The 18,256-nt window shown below is 39.8% G+C and overlaps 1 protein-coding gene across 2 annotated transcripts in view; it reads left to right on the top strand.

Annotated features, from left to right (window-relative positions):
• LOC133123400 (rho guanine nucleotide exchange factor 9) overlaps positions 1-18,256 on the top strand; it is an 86,548-nt gene that overhangs the window by 552 nt on the left and 67,740 nt on the right. For both annotated transcript variants that reach the window (XM_061233856.1, XM_061233857.1), the window contains exons 2-3: positions 1,514-1,655; positions 2,769-2,875. In XM_061233856.1, coding sequence (XP_061089840.1) covers positions 1,514-1,655; positions 2,769-2,875 — 249 coding nt within the window. The remainder of the gene's footprint in view (positions 1-1,513; positions 1,656-2,768; positions 2,876-18,256) is intronic.

Raw genomic sequence — 18,256 nt, forward strand, 5'->3', positions numbered from 1 at the left:
TTCCAACTTAGCAAACAAAAATATAAATAGTATTGAACCCTCAGCACAAAACACAATCATTTCCTGAGGTGCCACTTCTGTGCAAAAGCAGCCCTGCTTTTGTTCAGATATTTATTCTAAGGCTCCCAGCTCGGCGCTTTGTATAATCCAGTGAAGATGTGACAATCCAGGAGCTCTAAGCCTCTGGAAAGACTTCTCCATCCTGTGCTTGTCTCAGAATGCACTCGGCATGAGAGGGTTAGAGCAGCGACCATCTTGGTGCTTGGTTTCAGCAAAGTTACATAATAGATACATTCTATTCAAAGAAACATCTGGCCGAGTAAGATAAGAATGTAGACCCATGTCTCGGTTCATCACTTCATGTACATTTCATGTGCATTTGATGTGATTCAGTCAATGTTTATGCAGTGCAGCTAACTTCTGCATTAAAGATAACCAAGCAGCAACCCCGATCCTTAGTTTTACTTTAACTCAGTACAGTTGTTATAGACTCAGTTCCGAGGAAATGTATCTTAAATAGTACATATATGTCATATGAAAATGAAGGAATGGCATACAGTATACTGTAATGTTATCCTTGTCAGTCAACCACATTCATTTTAAATTCAATGCATGCAATGAATGATTTCTATAATTTCTTCATCTACATATAATCCTGTTCTGTTACAAATGAGTATCTCTCTGCTATTAAAAATATGAGTTCTGACATATGAAGCTTGTGTTCTATATACAGTATCTGAGAGTCTATTTTGTCAATACCAACTGCATCCAGATTGCAATGCAAAACTGTGATTTTATTGTAAAACCTGGCGGGTTTTCTGTAAACCATACGAGGTGACTGTTCGACAGTAAATATGAAACCTCAGACTGAAAGCAGTAGAATGGAGATGCCTGCCCACAACCCATCGCCCACTCACTGACAAATATAGCATCGCCTGCTGATGAATCCACGTCTATAGGCTTTAGCTGCAGTAATGAGGAGACACCAAACTAGCACTTACATACTGTAACGGTACATGCAGTGGGATGCCTGCACAAATGGAAGCGCTGTAAGGTTTGTGCTGTCACCTATCCCCCTCTCTCCTGGTCACACTGCTGCTTTCATCACTTTCATGCTTTCATTCCATCTCTTCATCCTCCATATCCCGGGGTATCGAGCCAGAAAATCAGCTGCTTGGAAATAAATGAGTGATTTCACAGTTTGTGTGTCAGGGTGTGGCACTTGCCTTAGCACATGTTCTGATCACTGACCCTTATGCTTTCTGGAACTCACTGTACCTGTGTATTTGAATGCTATATCCAAATTCATTGTGGTCATTTAATATTAAGGGGTATATTGACCATTGATTTTAACCGGTATATTGCGGGAGATTATGAACGATTATGTTCAATTCTATTTGTCGATGTCTGTCTTTCTGTCTGTTTTTGTTTAACATCTGTAAATTTGTCTGTTATTCATGTGTAATTACATTTTGATCATGAGCTGCTCCTCACGTTGTCCTGTGACCCTCAGCCCATGTCCCGCCCCCCTGGGCTGTCTCCACGGCACCCTCCTATGAGGGCCACTCTGCAACGGTGTCAGTCCCTGCCCCTCTCCCAGAGCACTCCCAGCGGGCTGGAGCGAGCAGGCTGGACGTCCAGCTCACCAAGGCCAGGTCACTGCACCTGCAGCACATATCCCTGCACCCCATATTGGTCCCATGACATTTCCCTTACTATGTGGATTATAAAGGAGTTGAAGGTTATAAAAACACTTGTATCAAGACAATTTGTACTTAAACAAGGTGCTTGGGCATCACAACGATAAGCTTGTTTGCTTCAGCACAACCCACCTTATAGCCAGAATCAGAACAGATGTTCATTGATATCAATAAGCCTTAAAGACACAGTCACTAAAACAGCTCATAAAAAAAGCTTCTTATGCATATCAGGACCTAAAATTAAGCATTGGAAAAGTGTACAATATGGGACTTTTATAATTATCCTAACATCACTCTAATATTTAATATTTAATATTAGGAAAATAAACATTTTAAATGCAGCTAGTTATACTATATTTGATATATTATGATGATAGTTCTCTACATTGGTATGTATACATACTGTATTAAGCACTATTTAAAGTACATGCATATGCAAAGAGGTGCAATGTGAGGGGAATGGAGAGTTAAGCTGTTTTGTTGAAACCTACGGGCTTAATGATCGTAACGCTGCTGAAAACACATTCTGCCTCTTAACTCTGAGCTTGCAGCAGCCCAAAGGGTGATGGGTGGAGATTCCCAAGTCCTGCAGCGCTAGTAATAAACTAAATATGTAAACAAATATGTTTCAAATATTTTCTAGTTTATTTGTACAATACACTATGCATTTTTACATTTCTCATTTTTTAGATATTTCATTACAGAATTTAACTTGCTCCCAATGCAGCACTCATTTCATTTTGCCACAGAGGGTCACAAATATGAAAATAAATTAAGTGACAGTGGAGGCACATTTTAGTTCTTCAAGGATCAGATTTCCCAAATGTAACCTGAAAGTTCAGTAATGTTCTCTTTGGGTACAAATGAGTACGTTTTCCCAGCAAAAAAGGCACAAATTAATTATATACTGCTGGCTAGGGGTACAGCTGTATGTACCTATAGGGTGCCACCCCAGGGTCAAGCATTTGTACCTTTTTACGTACTTTTTGGGGCTGTGGGTAATAAGATGGCTCTTGCTTTGACTAGGCAGTGCTGAATTGTGATGTCCATGTCCCTCCCTTCCTGTAGGTGCTGCGCTGAAACTCCAGTCGGATGCAACCTGGCACGGTGGACACACAGGCACCATCAGGAGGAGGCTTCTCCGGCCCGGGTCAGAACAACTGCACATAAACATGGTGAGTCACAGTCCTGCCCCACCTTACTGCTCCCCACCCAGATCACCATCTCCAGTCTCAGTCCTGCCCCATCTTACTGCTCCCCACCTCAGATCACCATCTCCAGTCACAGTCCTGCCCCATCTTACTGCTCCCCACCCCAGATCACCATCTCCAGTCACAGAACTGCCCCCAAATCACTGCTCCCCACCCCAGATCACCATCTCCAGTCACAGAACTGCCCCCAAATCACTGTTCCCCACCCCAGATCACCATCTCCAGTCAGTCCTGCCCCACCTTACTGCTCCCTACCCAGATCACCATCTCCAGTCACAGAACTGCCCCACCCTACTGCTCCCCACCCCAGATCACCATCTCCAGTCACAGAACTGCCCCAAAATCACTGTTCCCCACCCAAGATCACCATCTCCAGTCACAGAACTGCCCCCAAATCACTGTTCCCCACCCCAGATCACCATCTCCAGTCACAGAACTGCCCCCAAATCACTGTTCCCCACCCCAGATCACCATCTCCAGTCACAGAACTGCCCCCAAATCACTGTTCCCCACCCCAGATCACCATCTCCAGTCACAGAACTGCCCCCAAATAACTGTTCCCCAACTCCTGCTCACCCGTCCCGTTTCAGGCCAGCAACATGCCAGCAACAGTTCAAAAATAGCTGGGGAGGTGGTTCTCAGGATGCAGGGGAACATTATTAATTGATCCTATTTTTACAGCACACTGAGTGGATTCAAACCAAGCAAGTGCAATGGCTGGTCCTTGTGAATACTTAATACGTATATGCAGGTTGTTTGCGAGGTAGCGAGTAGAGACTTTTCTCTCTTTTTGAAATATTTATTAAGGGTTTGATATTGTGTGGGTGAGATTTATCTCCCCATTGCTCTCTTCTTTAAGAAGTATGTTTCAAATTTTGGCATTAGTCTTGAGTCTAGACTGAAGTTTGGTCAAGGTGACCTTGGAGTTTGGGTAGTGAAGGTGAGCCTCGAGCCCCCCCTGTTGACATACATCACTCAGTGGAGGGTCATTCTGCATGACATGATATCCACAGGCAACTTCTACCCCCCTGGTCTCTCTTCTACTGTGACGTCTGTGGCTGGGCGATTTTAAATCGATGGGACTGCCGTCTCACCAGAATGCAGTGCAGCTTCCTAACAACTCGTTATGCTTCACAGCGTCTCTGCCAAATGAGGCACAGTATTTGCAAATACAACATTCCTTAAGGGCTCTTTTCATAGTGCTGCTGCAGATTTGCACATCTGCAATTTGTTTGTGTGTGTGCGCGCATGCCTGTGTCTGTGTGTGTGTGTGCAATAAAAGCTATTTCATGATGGAGGCCTTGGCTGTATTTGATATTTAAGTGATTGAGCATAGCTTAAAGGTCTTTCGGAAATAAACAACACCACACCAATCTATCATTACTGAAGTGGCTGCCATACAATAGTACTGTTTTTTTTAAAGCATTAGTCATGTGTAACTTCTGTCTTGCCCACCATCTGTGGCTTTATTCATTCTAATCTCCTGTCTTAAACTGCCACTTCAAAGGAGCTCACACTTAATTCCTCCCTTCCCCACAGTGTTCCCTGGTCACCTGACTCACAAACGAGCTCCACTTATCAACCACCTGATTACCTACTTCTCAAAGAGGCCCTGTTGCCGTGACATAGCGGCCTTGTTTTCTTTTCTCCGTGTTTCTTTAGAATTCCTGTGTGGACGTTTGGGAGAGAGAGGTTGAGCAAGAGAGAAAGAAAGAGAGGGAGACATTTTTTCATTTAAATTTCATTCCTTTTCATTGCTCCACAAACCTGGCAACCTGAGCTGTCCTGAGCGGGCACTCAGCTGTACAGTGAGCGAAAAAGAGCTAATTCCAAGATTGAGATATGTATACCACAGTTTTTAAATTCAATCTACTCCAGAACATTTGTTTTTGGAATTTGTTCAATTGTGTTTAGATTCTGTAACACTTAGCACTTATTCATTTTAATTAGTTTCACAGAGTCATTTAAGGACAATTAAACTTGTTTCTGTGGTGATCATATTATGCAACTGTACTTATTACCAGATGAGTCAGCAGCACACAAAGAAACACGGGACAGAGGATGGGGAAAAAAAGAAAAGAAAAAAAACACAGGGATGGAAAAAACCCTTCTCTTCTATTCATGCGTGTTAATTTAATAGCCCGCTGCCCAGATGTTAAGGTGATGCCTGCCTCCTGACGGGAGCAGTCGTGTTTCTGAGGTTCAGGCCATCGAAATGCCTTTGAAGTGCAGACACTGAGCACTCTGGCGTCCCTTCTGAAAATAGGATTATTGTCCGAGGGAGAACATCACCGTGAAACTAAATTGTCAAACGTGCGCATTCCTGTGACGACTCCGTGTAGTTTCGGGATGCTTCTTTACTGTTTGGCTAAGAGGCAGTCGGTAAGGCGCTGCTCTTTATTTCCACTTGTTTCTCTCACGATGTGAGTGTCATCCTGTTTTGTGTCTCACACGCTCCCTTGTATTTACAGCCTCCTAATCCTCATTTGACGTGTTAAGGACATATGCCCTGTGCATAATAATGTGCTTTCTGTTGAGCTCGATTTGATTCTCAGTGCAGTGCTTAGTTATTGGCTCCCTTCACTCCTGTACCACTTCCTGACCGCATCCGTTGACTGAATCCGATTGCATATTTTTAAGTGTTGATACCCAGCACAGTGGTATTACTTAAATTATAAATTATACCACTGTGTGAAGATTTCTTCATGAGCTGATTGTTTAGAGAAGTGCAAATTTCAAACTATGCTAATGTATATGAGGATTTCTGTAAATTTATTTTTTCTCCAGGGCATGTAGGGTCCAAAACAGTACAAATGTGGTTTTTCACATAATTTCTAGTTATGTTCATTGTTTATATAGCTATATAGTTTTGAAGACTATTGTAAAACTGCAAAACTTTCTAAATGGAAGCCTCCTATACAGCCCACTGTATATAACATTTACATGCTTATATTTCTCTATTTTCATTTAAATAGTGATTCTCCAATAGTCCTTCAAGCATAGTTTTAATTAAAATGTTAACTTGCATTTATAGTATTTGAGATTCAGCTGGCACAGAGCTGGGTAACTATCTAGTTGTGTCATCTGTGCATTGTAGTTCTTTATTTAAAAAAGATTAAACTTCCTAGTTTAAGGTATACTAGCTACTCATGATACATGTACCAGAGTAATCTCTGAAACATCCTCAGTGACTGTTCACCCCTTCTCCTGCTCATGTTCCTCTCCCCCATCTCACAAATAATCATTCTGAATATTTGAAGATAGCTGTGTGATAGTGGGCCATCCTATGCTATGGCTACTGGTATCTACTGTACTGTATCACATCATCTCTGGATACTCAATGTTAGGATGTTTTGTTGTATTTGATTTAAGAAAAGGAAAAACATGAGCCCCAAATTCAATTATTTGTGTTGGTTTGGATTTGATGGCAAAATGTCTGATCAAATAAATAATAAATAATCACACAAAATAAAATAAAAAATTTATTCAGTTAACTGATATGAATAGGTTGTACTACTACAGGTTTACATTTGAACCAAACACATTCAGGAATGGGCACTGAAGTATTTGTCCATAGGTGTATGGCTACAGTTGCAACTTCATTTCTATTTGAAATGCTGCAGGTGAAATGCACAGTGATTGTGCCAGAAAAACTGACCCTATTTCTGACTAAAACCCTCCACCCCTGGGTTATGAGGATGATGCAATTATCTACCAATACTTCTCATTTAAGGCTTCACTGCTATCATCTGGATCTGATTTCAGACCATAGTCTACATCACTGCACTAAACCCCCCATTTTGTTACTTTTGGTGCTTCACAGTATACTATTTTAATTAGGGATTTTTCAAAGCTATTCCTTACTTGCTTGACACAATATTACCAAAACATAACAAGCAATAAGTAATTTGTTAGATAGCTCTCACATGTTTGGACTGTTTAAGTGGTAAGTGGGCTTGGCATATATAAATGAGGAAGGCATTGTTCTGGTAATCATATTTCAGTCAGATGGGTGGGTAACTGACCCCCACCAATGGTGGAGAGTAGTATTGATCCAGTGATATCATCTTGTCTGCAAGAACATTGCTCAGACTGCAGGATCAACTTAAATTTTCCCAGCATGCCAGGGAAGGCTGTACACACACAAATGCACGCACGCACACACATAAAATGTCATTTTCTCATCAAGACTGACAGCCTGGCAAAGTGCCAAATAGTATGTGAGTGCATTACATTAATAGCATGTCCGTACTTGCACACTTGGTGCAAGCTAGGATTAGTGGACCTCCACAGCTGTGTGTCATTGACTTTTTGATACTGTCAAACAAGGATTAATGATTTTTTTCTAATTTCAGAATGCTGATGTGCTTTCTTCTGAACAGTGAACAAATTCACCTCATATACTGTAATTATACTGTGACAGCCTGCAACCTGTTTCCTAGTCATTGCTTTTCACGCAGGCTAATTTTGAAATATTGCCGCTGATGAGTTAAATTCATGTATCTATATTTACTATTTGATTCATTGTTGCATGTTCATTTTATGCCTATTTTCATATTGAAAAATAATATTTAATACTGTAACTAGTGAATTACAATATTTTGCACATAAATAAGCCTTTTCAAAATAGTTTGTTGAAAGAATTCATTTTTGCATTTTCAACATATGCAAAGTGAAAACTGTCCAAGGGTCTGAATTCTTTTGAATGACAGATAAAGGCAATCACTACTTAGAGTTCCCCTTTCAGACAGCATGAAAAGTGTCACTCTGGTTCTGATAGACTGGCAAATGTGACCTTCACTGGGATGTGCACAGAAAGTGATAAGCTGTGGTATATTTGAGATTTCTGAAAATATTCCTCTCCAAAAATCTCAACTGTGTTTGTTGCCTGCTCTACCATGCAGAATTCTTTGATCTGCACATCTGTGACCCTTCTGTCCTGCCCTTGCTGGGCCAAGTTCGAAAAGCCATGAATGCATCTAATTAGACATTAATCTTAAATCTCTTCTGCCTCATTGTGACTGCCTCTCTTTCATCCCCACAGTTAAAACCTATGCCTGTTTATGCATGAACACAATTTAAGATAAACCGAGTTATCTTTTAAGTGAAGTGTGTTGTTAATTTAGACCTGTGTTGGACCTCAAGACACTTTATTAAAATTACTAGCTTTTGAAAATTGTATTGTAAAAGCAATTGCAGATGACAGATATTAGGATTAACAACATGTTTTAATGGTGATTTACAACAGTGCTAGTGAAAAGTTGATGATGAAGTAATTTATTCTGAGTGCATTGACTGCTGTCTTCCAAATGGCACACATAGACATTGATGCAGTCTAATTGCTTGTAGTACATTGCAAGTAATATTTACATACCTTTTCTTGAACTTTCAGGATAGTTAATGATGGCAGAGACGAAAATAGAAAAGCTAAGTCTCCTTTGGATAGTGATCTAAAGATGTTTTGATGGCAGATGTACACCAGTGGAGTGGCTTTAAATAAACTGGCTGTCAAATTGAATCTTGAACATTCTGTATAAATGTATAACAATACTGAGCTGTGCTCTTTTAAATCTGAACTGGACTCAATGCTTTTTGCTAGATTCGTAAAGGCAGAATGTAATTTTTCTGCTACTTGGAATTGTGGAAAATAGGTTCCATGAAACATTTCACATTGTATGAAAGATGTGAAGATGAAATTCCATGTATAACTAGGAACTCACAGGACTCTTACTCGACAAGTGCTAGCCATATTCACATCAAATAGAATAACTCAGTTATGTTTTAAATTTGGTGTTATTTTTCCCCAGAGGTTGCTTTAGCAATTTAAAGGTTACTTCAGGCTTAATATTTGCAATGCGACACATTGCTACTGGTGTCAAATCTGTCTGATTGGAAGAAATAAATGAAGCTAGCTTGACACAAAGGAACAATAAAGATAGCCTTGCTTTAAAGTAGCCGATGCACAGTTTTCTGTAGTGCTATAAAGCAAACTGTAAAATGAATTGTGAGATGACCAATTTAGAAGCTTTAAATTAGGCTGCCACAATGACTTTGTTTATCGCATATGCTCCGCTACATGTAATTTGACTACATAACACCATTCACATCAGCTGTTTTGAGTAAAGGTATCTAGGCTACTCAAGCAATATTCATCTAGCTACAAAGAAAAAAGAAATGAAAGAAGAAAAGAAAGAATAGGAAAGCTTAATTTTGAGCTTCATATTATGTAAAATTAGCTTGTCCTTTCTTGATCTCAGTCTAACATTGAGGCCTCATCAGGGTTTCTAGATCTATAAAATTGTGAGCAGGTCGGAACGGGCCATGGCAGTAGTTCTTCATCAACGATGCTATGATGTCTTGCAAGGTAATCTCTGTGAAATCTTGGATATCGGGATCAGTGTTGTTACTTGTTGTGCGTTGTGGAGTGTGCTACTGCAGGCCTGTCTGAGCAGCGCTGCGCACGGTAACAACGACACAGATATTAAATTAATAAATTTGATAATTTTATACACTTGCTAACAGTGGCGGTGAATGTTACAGAAACAGCCCTATAGCATGCCCAAATTGTATTCTTTTGTGTTTTTTTATTTTTCTAAAGAAACAAGGATAATTATTTTAGGATATGAATTGATTCCCCTGTCAAGACATATTAGAGATAAAAGGCAAAGTTCAATCGACATGGCTCTGGCAGAACTTGCTTACCCAGTACTCCTCTAACAGAAATATCCATAGGCCCAGAGACACAAGTGTCCTATTTTACTAGAGTTTTTTCATTGTAAAAAAACTCCCCCCTCAATGCCCGCTCATCTGTTTTCTCGCTGATGATGGCTCATGACTGCTGTGGGGTGCTGGAGTTTTTTTCAAGCATTGCAGAATTCAGTGGTTTCTTTCACATTATTTTCACGCTTACATAAATAGATTTTTGGTTAGATTAGCTGGGTGAGTGCAGCAGATTGTAAATGATGCCCTTAAAATACCTGACATGTCATCTGCATCTGCTCTGTTCTTATACATTATTGTGGAGCCTTTTACATATGCGTCTATGGTGTTATCCAGAATGCACCTGCATCATATTTATCATTGCGTGTTATGACTTCCCGGCCGACAAATGGATCTCTGCACAGTCTGTAGAGATTTGCTTCTGTGATTCCAGCTGCACCTGCCTTTCCTTTATAGCCAACTGGAATAGGGTCGTGGATTGATTAATGCCACTGAAGTGTTATTTGAGGTTTAACAGCTCGAGGTGTTTACTGTGAGAACATTTCATGTGTTTACACGGTGGCTCAGTTGTAATGGGAAAAAAGCTGATATTCCACCTCTGTATTATTGTGTCTCACACCTAGATATGTAGGTATGTTATTGTCAAATCACCAGGAGTTGACACAGATATCCAGGGATGGGACCCTTCGAGGATATGGTGGATATAGACGCCTGGTGTTGTCTGCCACATGCACATTATTGTGTTACTGTGAGGGATGCAATTTTAACTCAATGTCAACAGATCTGTTAGAACAGCACCATTCAGATTACAGAGCACTTTAAAGGACTTTGCTATGTCCTTATCAGTTGTAAACCCCTATTTTATGAGAAAACACACTCCTGCCTTAGGTATGTACCGTTCTTTGTGTCACTCAAGAGAATGTCCTTCACCAGCTGTCTCCTAACTGTATGTATGACAGCCAATGCCCTTTGCCTGTCTTCCCGTCTTCATCGATGAGTTTGTTTCAATTTTCTGGAATGGAAAGCTAATCCAAGTCATTCATCAGGGTAATGTGAAACATAATTGCAACAAGGTACTTAGATCAGAACTAAAAGCTTTGTACTGTTTCCTAGACTTTTAGCTCTCTTATGGATAGGTAGAGGCTCTATTACAATATTATCCTGTAATGCTGAGCCAATTAATTTTTGGAATCAGGGTTTAACTTGTGTCTACCCTTTTAACTTCATTTTTGTATTCAATTAAAGTCTCAATATATTGATGCAAACTGATGCAAAAACCTGATTAGTCTGTGGTACTAATTTAGCCATCCCTCAATATTTAATGCATTTTATTTTGTGTTATATGTTCATTTAAACCTCAGAATACACTGCACTTGCCCTTGCTGCATGGCCTTATGACCCTTCAAACACTTGCTTCAGTGTTAACGCCAGTCAATGTCTGCTCAGAGGATAGACAGATGGTGGACACACTCCTCAGCATTAAACCATGGAAATTATTGCTGATTATTATGTCTGGGTGATGAGGCATATCCACTGACTTTGTTTCTCTTATAATTGTGTTTGAACTAAGCTTGTTAGCCTTTTGCATTTAGGTATTTACAAAAGAGAAAAGAAAAGAAAAGAAAATCCAAGTCACAGGCTGGCCTACTCTAGAGCAAATATATTTGTAAATTAGTTTTTTCAACATGAAAAGTTACCCTTTCTGCTGTGGAGCCCATGGTGTCTGCTAAATATCCCTAGGTACCACTACACCATGCTGTAGGCCTCATTCATATTAATCATCCCTCTTGTGGCATTGCAGCGTACTTCTGGTGCAGAACCTGGGTGCTAACAGCTGGCTGTTTAAGGCAACCTGTTCTTGTGTTCCAAAGTATCTTTGGATGTAATCTTCAGTCTCTAAAGAGTTACAACATATTCACTTCAGTGATGCGCCATGCGTCTGAATACCATCTGATATGGTCACTGCAAACCATTTTACTTTCAGTGCAGCCCTGGCACTGGCTAGCTATGCATTGTTGGTTTTGAAACTTTGGTCAGATCTTCTGTGAGCCCACCTATACAACTCTGAAGTGACATTCACCTATTCTCAAAACCAAATGGAGGGGAATACCATGGTTTAATGCTAATGATAGTGTAGCCTATAGCTAATGTTAGCCATATGAAGTGAACACTTGCTATTTGGCTGGCTAAGTAGTTTCATATCAGGTTTCAACCCATATTCTAATTCAAATTAAAAACATGCTTCATTCTTAAAGTTAAGAGATTCAGCATTATCAGTGTTGTGGGCGGGTGCAGTCACAGTTAGGTGGGAATTGGGCAGAACCTATGCAGGAATGGTCAAAGATATAGCGAATGTGGGCAGAAATGGGAGTAATGGGAGTCCCACTGATGGCTCTGGTCACATATTCTGTGCAAACTACAGTAAATGGTACCGATGCAGAGGTGGCAGCATTAACTATGCCACATTCTCCAATGTCCCGTTTCCACTGTACAACTAGGTCCAAGCTGTCTCATTACCCCTTTTCAGTATAACAAACCAGCCTGTTTTAGCACAAATGAAATGGGGTCCAATGAGCCAATCTGGTTCCAGCTGTACAGTGGAAAAGATTTATAGCTGTATGTCTGCTATACTGTACCTCTGGGCACCGCCACAACCCGTTTATAGCCTGACACTGAATTCACATACACTCAGTGAGAACTTTATGAGGTAGACCTGTACACCAGCAAGAGAGACCTTACATTAATGCAAATATCTAATCAGCAAATCAAGTGGCAGCAACTTGTTGCATAAAAGCGTGCAGACATGGTCAAGAGGTTCAGTTGTTGTTCATACCAAACCTTAGAATGGGGAAGAAATGTGATCTAAGTGACTTTGACTATGGAATTATTGTTGGTGTCAGACAGTGTGGTTTGAGTATCTCAGAAACTGATCTCCTGGAAATTTTCACACATAACAGTCTCCAGAGTTTACAGAGAGCGGTGAAAAAAATGCGTTGTTAATGAGAGATCAGAGAGGAAGGGCCAGAAGGGCCAAATAACCACACATTACAACAGCGGAATGCAAAGGCGCATCATTGAAGACAGGCGTCAAACCTCTAAGTGGATAGACAACAGCAACAGAAGACCAAAAAAGTAAAAAAAGTCAAAAAAATAAGTCTAATAAATACCTAATAAAGTGCTCACTGAGTGTACATACAGCAAGATGTGTTAGAAAAACCTACGTTGCTTATGCCATTCGTCTTTTGTTAACTGGCCCAGTGTATATTTCTGGGTTTCTTTGAAGCACTCTTATCTTTAGAGATGAAATCTTTTTAGATTGTGTGGCTGTGTGCTCTCATGTACATCTCGCCTCAGCAGACATCACTGCCTCGTCTCTCTTGTGTTACATAATCGCCCTATTTGTATCATTATGTCATTGTCATTCTTTATGGCCACAGTATGAAGAATCGGCATGTGTCTGTGCAGCGTGCAGCGCTCCACCAGGGACCTTTTTTTGCGGGGTTTGCGGAAGGGATGTTTAAAATGTTGAAGCTAGAAGGCACAGCAGGCTTCCTCCTATAAATAGACATATACACTGTACACATGTATGTGTGTGTGCTGCCAATATTATTGAGAGACTGGAGATCCTTTATATGATAGCAGGCTTTGCAGAAATTCTGTTGCTTCACTGGTTGCTACCCCTAGTTTACTATGTGTTTGTTTTTGGTCAGAGCAGTAATCATCAAATCTGGCCCTCAAATCCAGCCATTCTAAGACCATTCTAAGTCCCTCCCTATCATTGAAAAAGGCTGAGTGACATGTTGACTCACCCTCTGCCTGTGTTTATCGTCAAAATATGCAGTTGACGGCCCGACACTGTACAAAAACATTGTATAACTACAATAATTCAAGGTCATTGGTTGAAAATTGGTTCTGATTGCCACAGCCAATGGCATTTCAACGTCTTTTACAGGGAAGGATGGGATAAACAGTGTTGTGGTTTGAAGGTGTTTGTTGCTGCTATTCTGAAATTACCCTTAAGTGAACAATTGGGGCTAATAATTGGCCAGGCTTAATTCTTTTTCATTTTACATTTGCCATGATATTTATTCAATACAGAATGCTATTTACTAAGATTGCGTGTCATTTGGCTGACACTTTTTTCCAAAGTGACTTGCAGTTGATTAGACTAAGCTGCAGACAATCCACTGTGCTACAGGCCGCCCCAAGATTTCCTATGCTAATTAGAACAAATGTAATACATTATCAACTAATGTCCTGGGTGCTGTGGTAGTTTTTACCAGAAATAGTTACAAATGTACCAGATATAATCATTAGTTACATTTCAGAAGCGAGAACACGCTAAAAAATAATGCAATGGTCCTATATTGTCTTCAATTCCGTAAAGTTTAGGCAATTCGATGGAATTGTCATAGCTTCTCATTGCTGAAAGCTCTCCTAGTTAGTCACTGGTCCAAAGTGAACAACAACAGTATGGTGCCAAATTTGGTAGGGTGAGTTTCCTGAAGCATGCTGTAGCGGTATAAATGTCTGGAAGTATCTCTTCAAGACATTTGCTCATTTTACGAGTGTTCCTCAAAACATGTCACTTCTGAAGTATTATGTGAAATCACTTTTCAATAACATACTGGGACGAGTTGCGTGATTTCAAGTCTTGTGTGTACCATCTTAAATATCTTTGTCCTGATAAAGGACAAATTGGTTAGCCTGATACAATTACCTCCATTCTATCTAAACCATTATAAATCTAAAACTACTTCCTCTAGCCTACCACAAATGTGCATTTTTCAGACATGAGCATTATCTTATGTCTATCTTATGTGCTACTGCATCTGCAAATTTACAGAAGCAGTTACTGCCTCATCAAATAGTATATTGCCTAGTTTCAATTATGCTATAAAACTGCAATTCGTTAGCACAGACCTCTTAATGTCATTTTGATGACAATTTGCAAACAATTAAGGGCACTGTATCTTCAGGTAACTCTTAGAGTAACTCTTGAAAACGTATCTTCATGTTATCTTTTGGAAAACGTGAAATTTTGAAAAAAATCCTGAAATTGTGCATGAAGCGTTCAAGAAACTGACCCCAATTTATTTTCTAACAGCTGTGAGAATGATGCGCGTTCCAAGATGTCCACTGGCCACCCATTTTGTAGACGAGGAAAGAATGGCTCCCTACTGGGCTGATAAGCAGTTGGAACATCTCTTCTTCCAGGGAGAGTGAAAATGTGCTGATTCTCTCTTCTGCAAAGCCAGGGATGAGCAGCCCAGCACAGGGAGTTCTGTTTTCTCCCCCCTTCTCTGGGGCTGGCCTCATTTACATACTGCGCAGATACATTTCCATATCTTTGCCCTCGTATCGATTCCTGGAGTACATGACAATGATGCGAAATCATCGCTCACCCGAGGGTCACTGCAAGGTTTCGCCGGGGATTGAGAGACGTGCCAAGGAAACGGAGAGAGCCTTCTAACACTAAAGATAAAGCTTCAAAAGGCTTACTTCACCCCTATTGATCACGAGGCTATCTATAATGGCTCTGTGAGATTGTGGCTAGCAGAAGGTCATGGTAAGGTCTCTCTTCAGACACTGAGTCTCACACTGAAAAGTAGAAGGCCTTTTAATGGCAACTTAATGAATCTGAAAAAAGAACATGAATTTTATTGGGTTACAATCTGACTTGACATTCATTTTGTGGCAAACATTCTGCGCACATACAAATCCCTAATGGTCACCTTGGAAATGTAATACACATCTCTAATAATCAATAATGATAATAAATCTTCATTTCACCATTATTACCTTCACTCAGTACCACCCCTGCCAATACTGTCCCCTCATTGTAATTAGTGATGAGATTTTAAACAGGATTTTTGAATATTGCTTTTCTTACACAAGAGAGTATCCGGTGCCGGCTGGGCTGCATGATGATAGATTATGCAGATGTGCAAATAATATGCTTAAAAATAGTCTCATAGAACTAAAACTACATATTTGTTACTAGTATAATGAGAATGCAGCAGAAACATAATACCTGTTTGTGAATGGTAATGGTTTATTGCATTTCCTGGCCATCTAAAATCTTGAATACGTTTATTGTGAAATTGAGAACTTGCACTTAATCTCCCATCATAATTTTTCACCCCTGAATATATATGCGATTTTACTTGGTGTTTATTTGGTCATGTGATCTTCTGTACAGATTGTTTAATAGGCGGATTTGTCAATGCAGATGTAGTTTATAGTAATATGAGCCCAGCTATCAGATTGATAGCTAAAGAATATGTTCTGGTATAACAGCAACTTTTTAATCTATTATTTTATGTTTGAATGGAGCCTTAGCTGCTGTGGTTTTAATATTTTTTTCCTTAGCTGGGAATGAGTCGGTACTAGGCCGCAGAGGATAAAAAAATGATCAAATACAAGAAATATTAAACAAAAACAACCTTGCGTGCATTAGAAGGTTAAAAGAAGCCAGACAGGACAGTAACCGTGCACATGTATTTGCATACGTGTGTGCATGCGTGCGTGTGTGTGTGAGAGACAGAGAGAGAGCGAGAGAGAGAGAGAGAATAAGGTGGCAGCTTAAAATGATGGTCCAATACTTGTCAGGAATGTGTGCCTGAGGTTATTCCTCCGCCCTTATAAGGGAGTGTTTAATTTTCACTTCCAAGATTGCTTCACAGCGCAGGCAGCGGCGCAAGTGCAGCGATAAATCTGCGACCCTCTGCCTCTCTCCTCCAAGCCTCTCCGCAACAGCAATAAAGCTCAATAAAAAAGGACAGTGATTCATATTACGCCAGCTGCTCTAATAAGATAACTGTTTCTTGTCCAATAAATAATGAAATAAAACAATGCCTTGCCAGCAGAATTACCCTGGTCAAGCGTGATGGCCGATCGGGCAAACTTTCTGAAGGGGATGTTAACCGACGGCCGTTGGTCTTTGACTCGGTCTGCTGTTTCCGTTCATTGGTTCTGAATAATTTGAGTTGAGCAGCAGTCATAGCGTATGGTAGTAGTCCCCCTGTCCTTCCCTGTTTTCTAGTTCTCTCTTCAGAGTAACACGGTGAGCATCTTGAGTGCTTGATGGGTGGTTATAATTAGTGTTTTATCACCCTTGACCAGAAAAGACGGTCTTCATGACTGAATAATTACAACATTTTTACATGACAATCTTATGAGTTGCGGTCACCAGCCCGGACGACCAAATGGCTTCGGAAAATCAATAATCCATCTGTTTCCCTGACCGATGGGAACATTGTGGCGGAACAGTCTGGACAAGCTGAGACTTTCTGAGCTTTATGCCAATGTTTTTCGTGTTGTTGAGAAATATTGACAAGTTAGGCACCTTTCATAATTGCCATTGGAACAATTGGCCTGTTTTTAAAAGAAGGCAGGCATGTTAATGAGATAAATCATTATTAAGTATCATCATCAACCCAAGAGTCTGAACAATGTGCAGTATAGTATCTCAGTGATTTTATGGTCTCATTTTCACATCACCTCATGTTATTTACCATTGACTGCAGTGCTTACTGTAGTTGACCTGCCCACATAAACCCAGCCTTTGGGTAACTAGTGATCCTGTCTTTTTATTAGGCTTTATACAGGAGTGATGTATCAATGACAGCCACCATTACAAAGAATTGACTTAGAGTAGACTAGCTTTGTACAGGACAGTGTGATTTCCAGATTCATGAGCTCAAGAAGACGTGGTGTAAGCTCATGTAACAAAAGGCACGAAGCATTTTATGGCTCCATTTCCTCCATATGCTTTGGTGGAGAAATTTTAATGGCAATAAATCTGACTTTACAGTCACAGAATGAAACACATTCCAGGTCACTTCACACCAGTAAAGCCCCCCACTGTGTAAGTGTTAACCATAACAATAAATTGCAGTAATAAAATGAAAATCTGATTGGCTGGAGTAGACTCAGTGAATAAAATATTAATACATTTGTCTGTCCGGGAGATATTTGAGTGCAAATACATATTTGTGAACAAATGTTGTTTTTGTTTTATTTTGTTTTTTAAGAAATTATTTTGTTTGAAAGATATGACACAAATATTTGTGAATCTCAGGGGTTAATTTGATTTATTTCATGATTTACGAGACAATAATGACACCATCATAATGCAGTTTTCAAAGGTGCTCTGTAGAAAAAGACTTTGACTGGCAGTGAAATTTCCCATGTCACTGTTTAATCTAAGGATAATTTAATCTAAGGGAAATACTGTATAAAGCCTGGTATCTTAAGGGATAACTTTGTATATGATATGATAGTTAGACTGCATATGACTTTGACAATGGTAAATTTACTACCAAACATTTTACCATAGAAATACACTTTATTACAGTGTAGTCCTGGTTTCCAAGTATTAGTGATGTTGCTTGTATCCACGATGTTAACAGCATTAATAATTTAACATCTTTCGAAAGGAAACTATTTAGTGGGTAATATCTTAATGGAAATAGTTAATTATGCACATAAACAGCGTTTTGAGCTTGGGAAAAGCGCTTTACAAATAAAATGTAATATTATTATTATTATAAAGCTTGCAAATGGTTAATTGTCACTAATTACTGCTGATATTTTGCAGAAGCAAAATTTAAGCAGAGGCAG

This window comes from Conger conger, chromosome 3 (genome assembly GCF_963514075.1).
Source record: "Conger conger chromosome 3, fConCon1.1, whole genome shotgun sequence".
In the NCBI taxonomy this organism is placed as follows: Eukaryota; Metazoa; Chordata; class Actinopteri; order Anguilliformes; family Congridae; genus Conger; species Conger conger.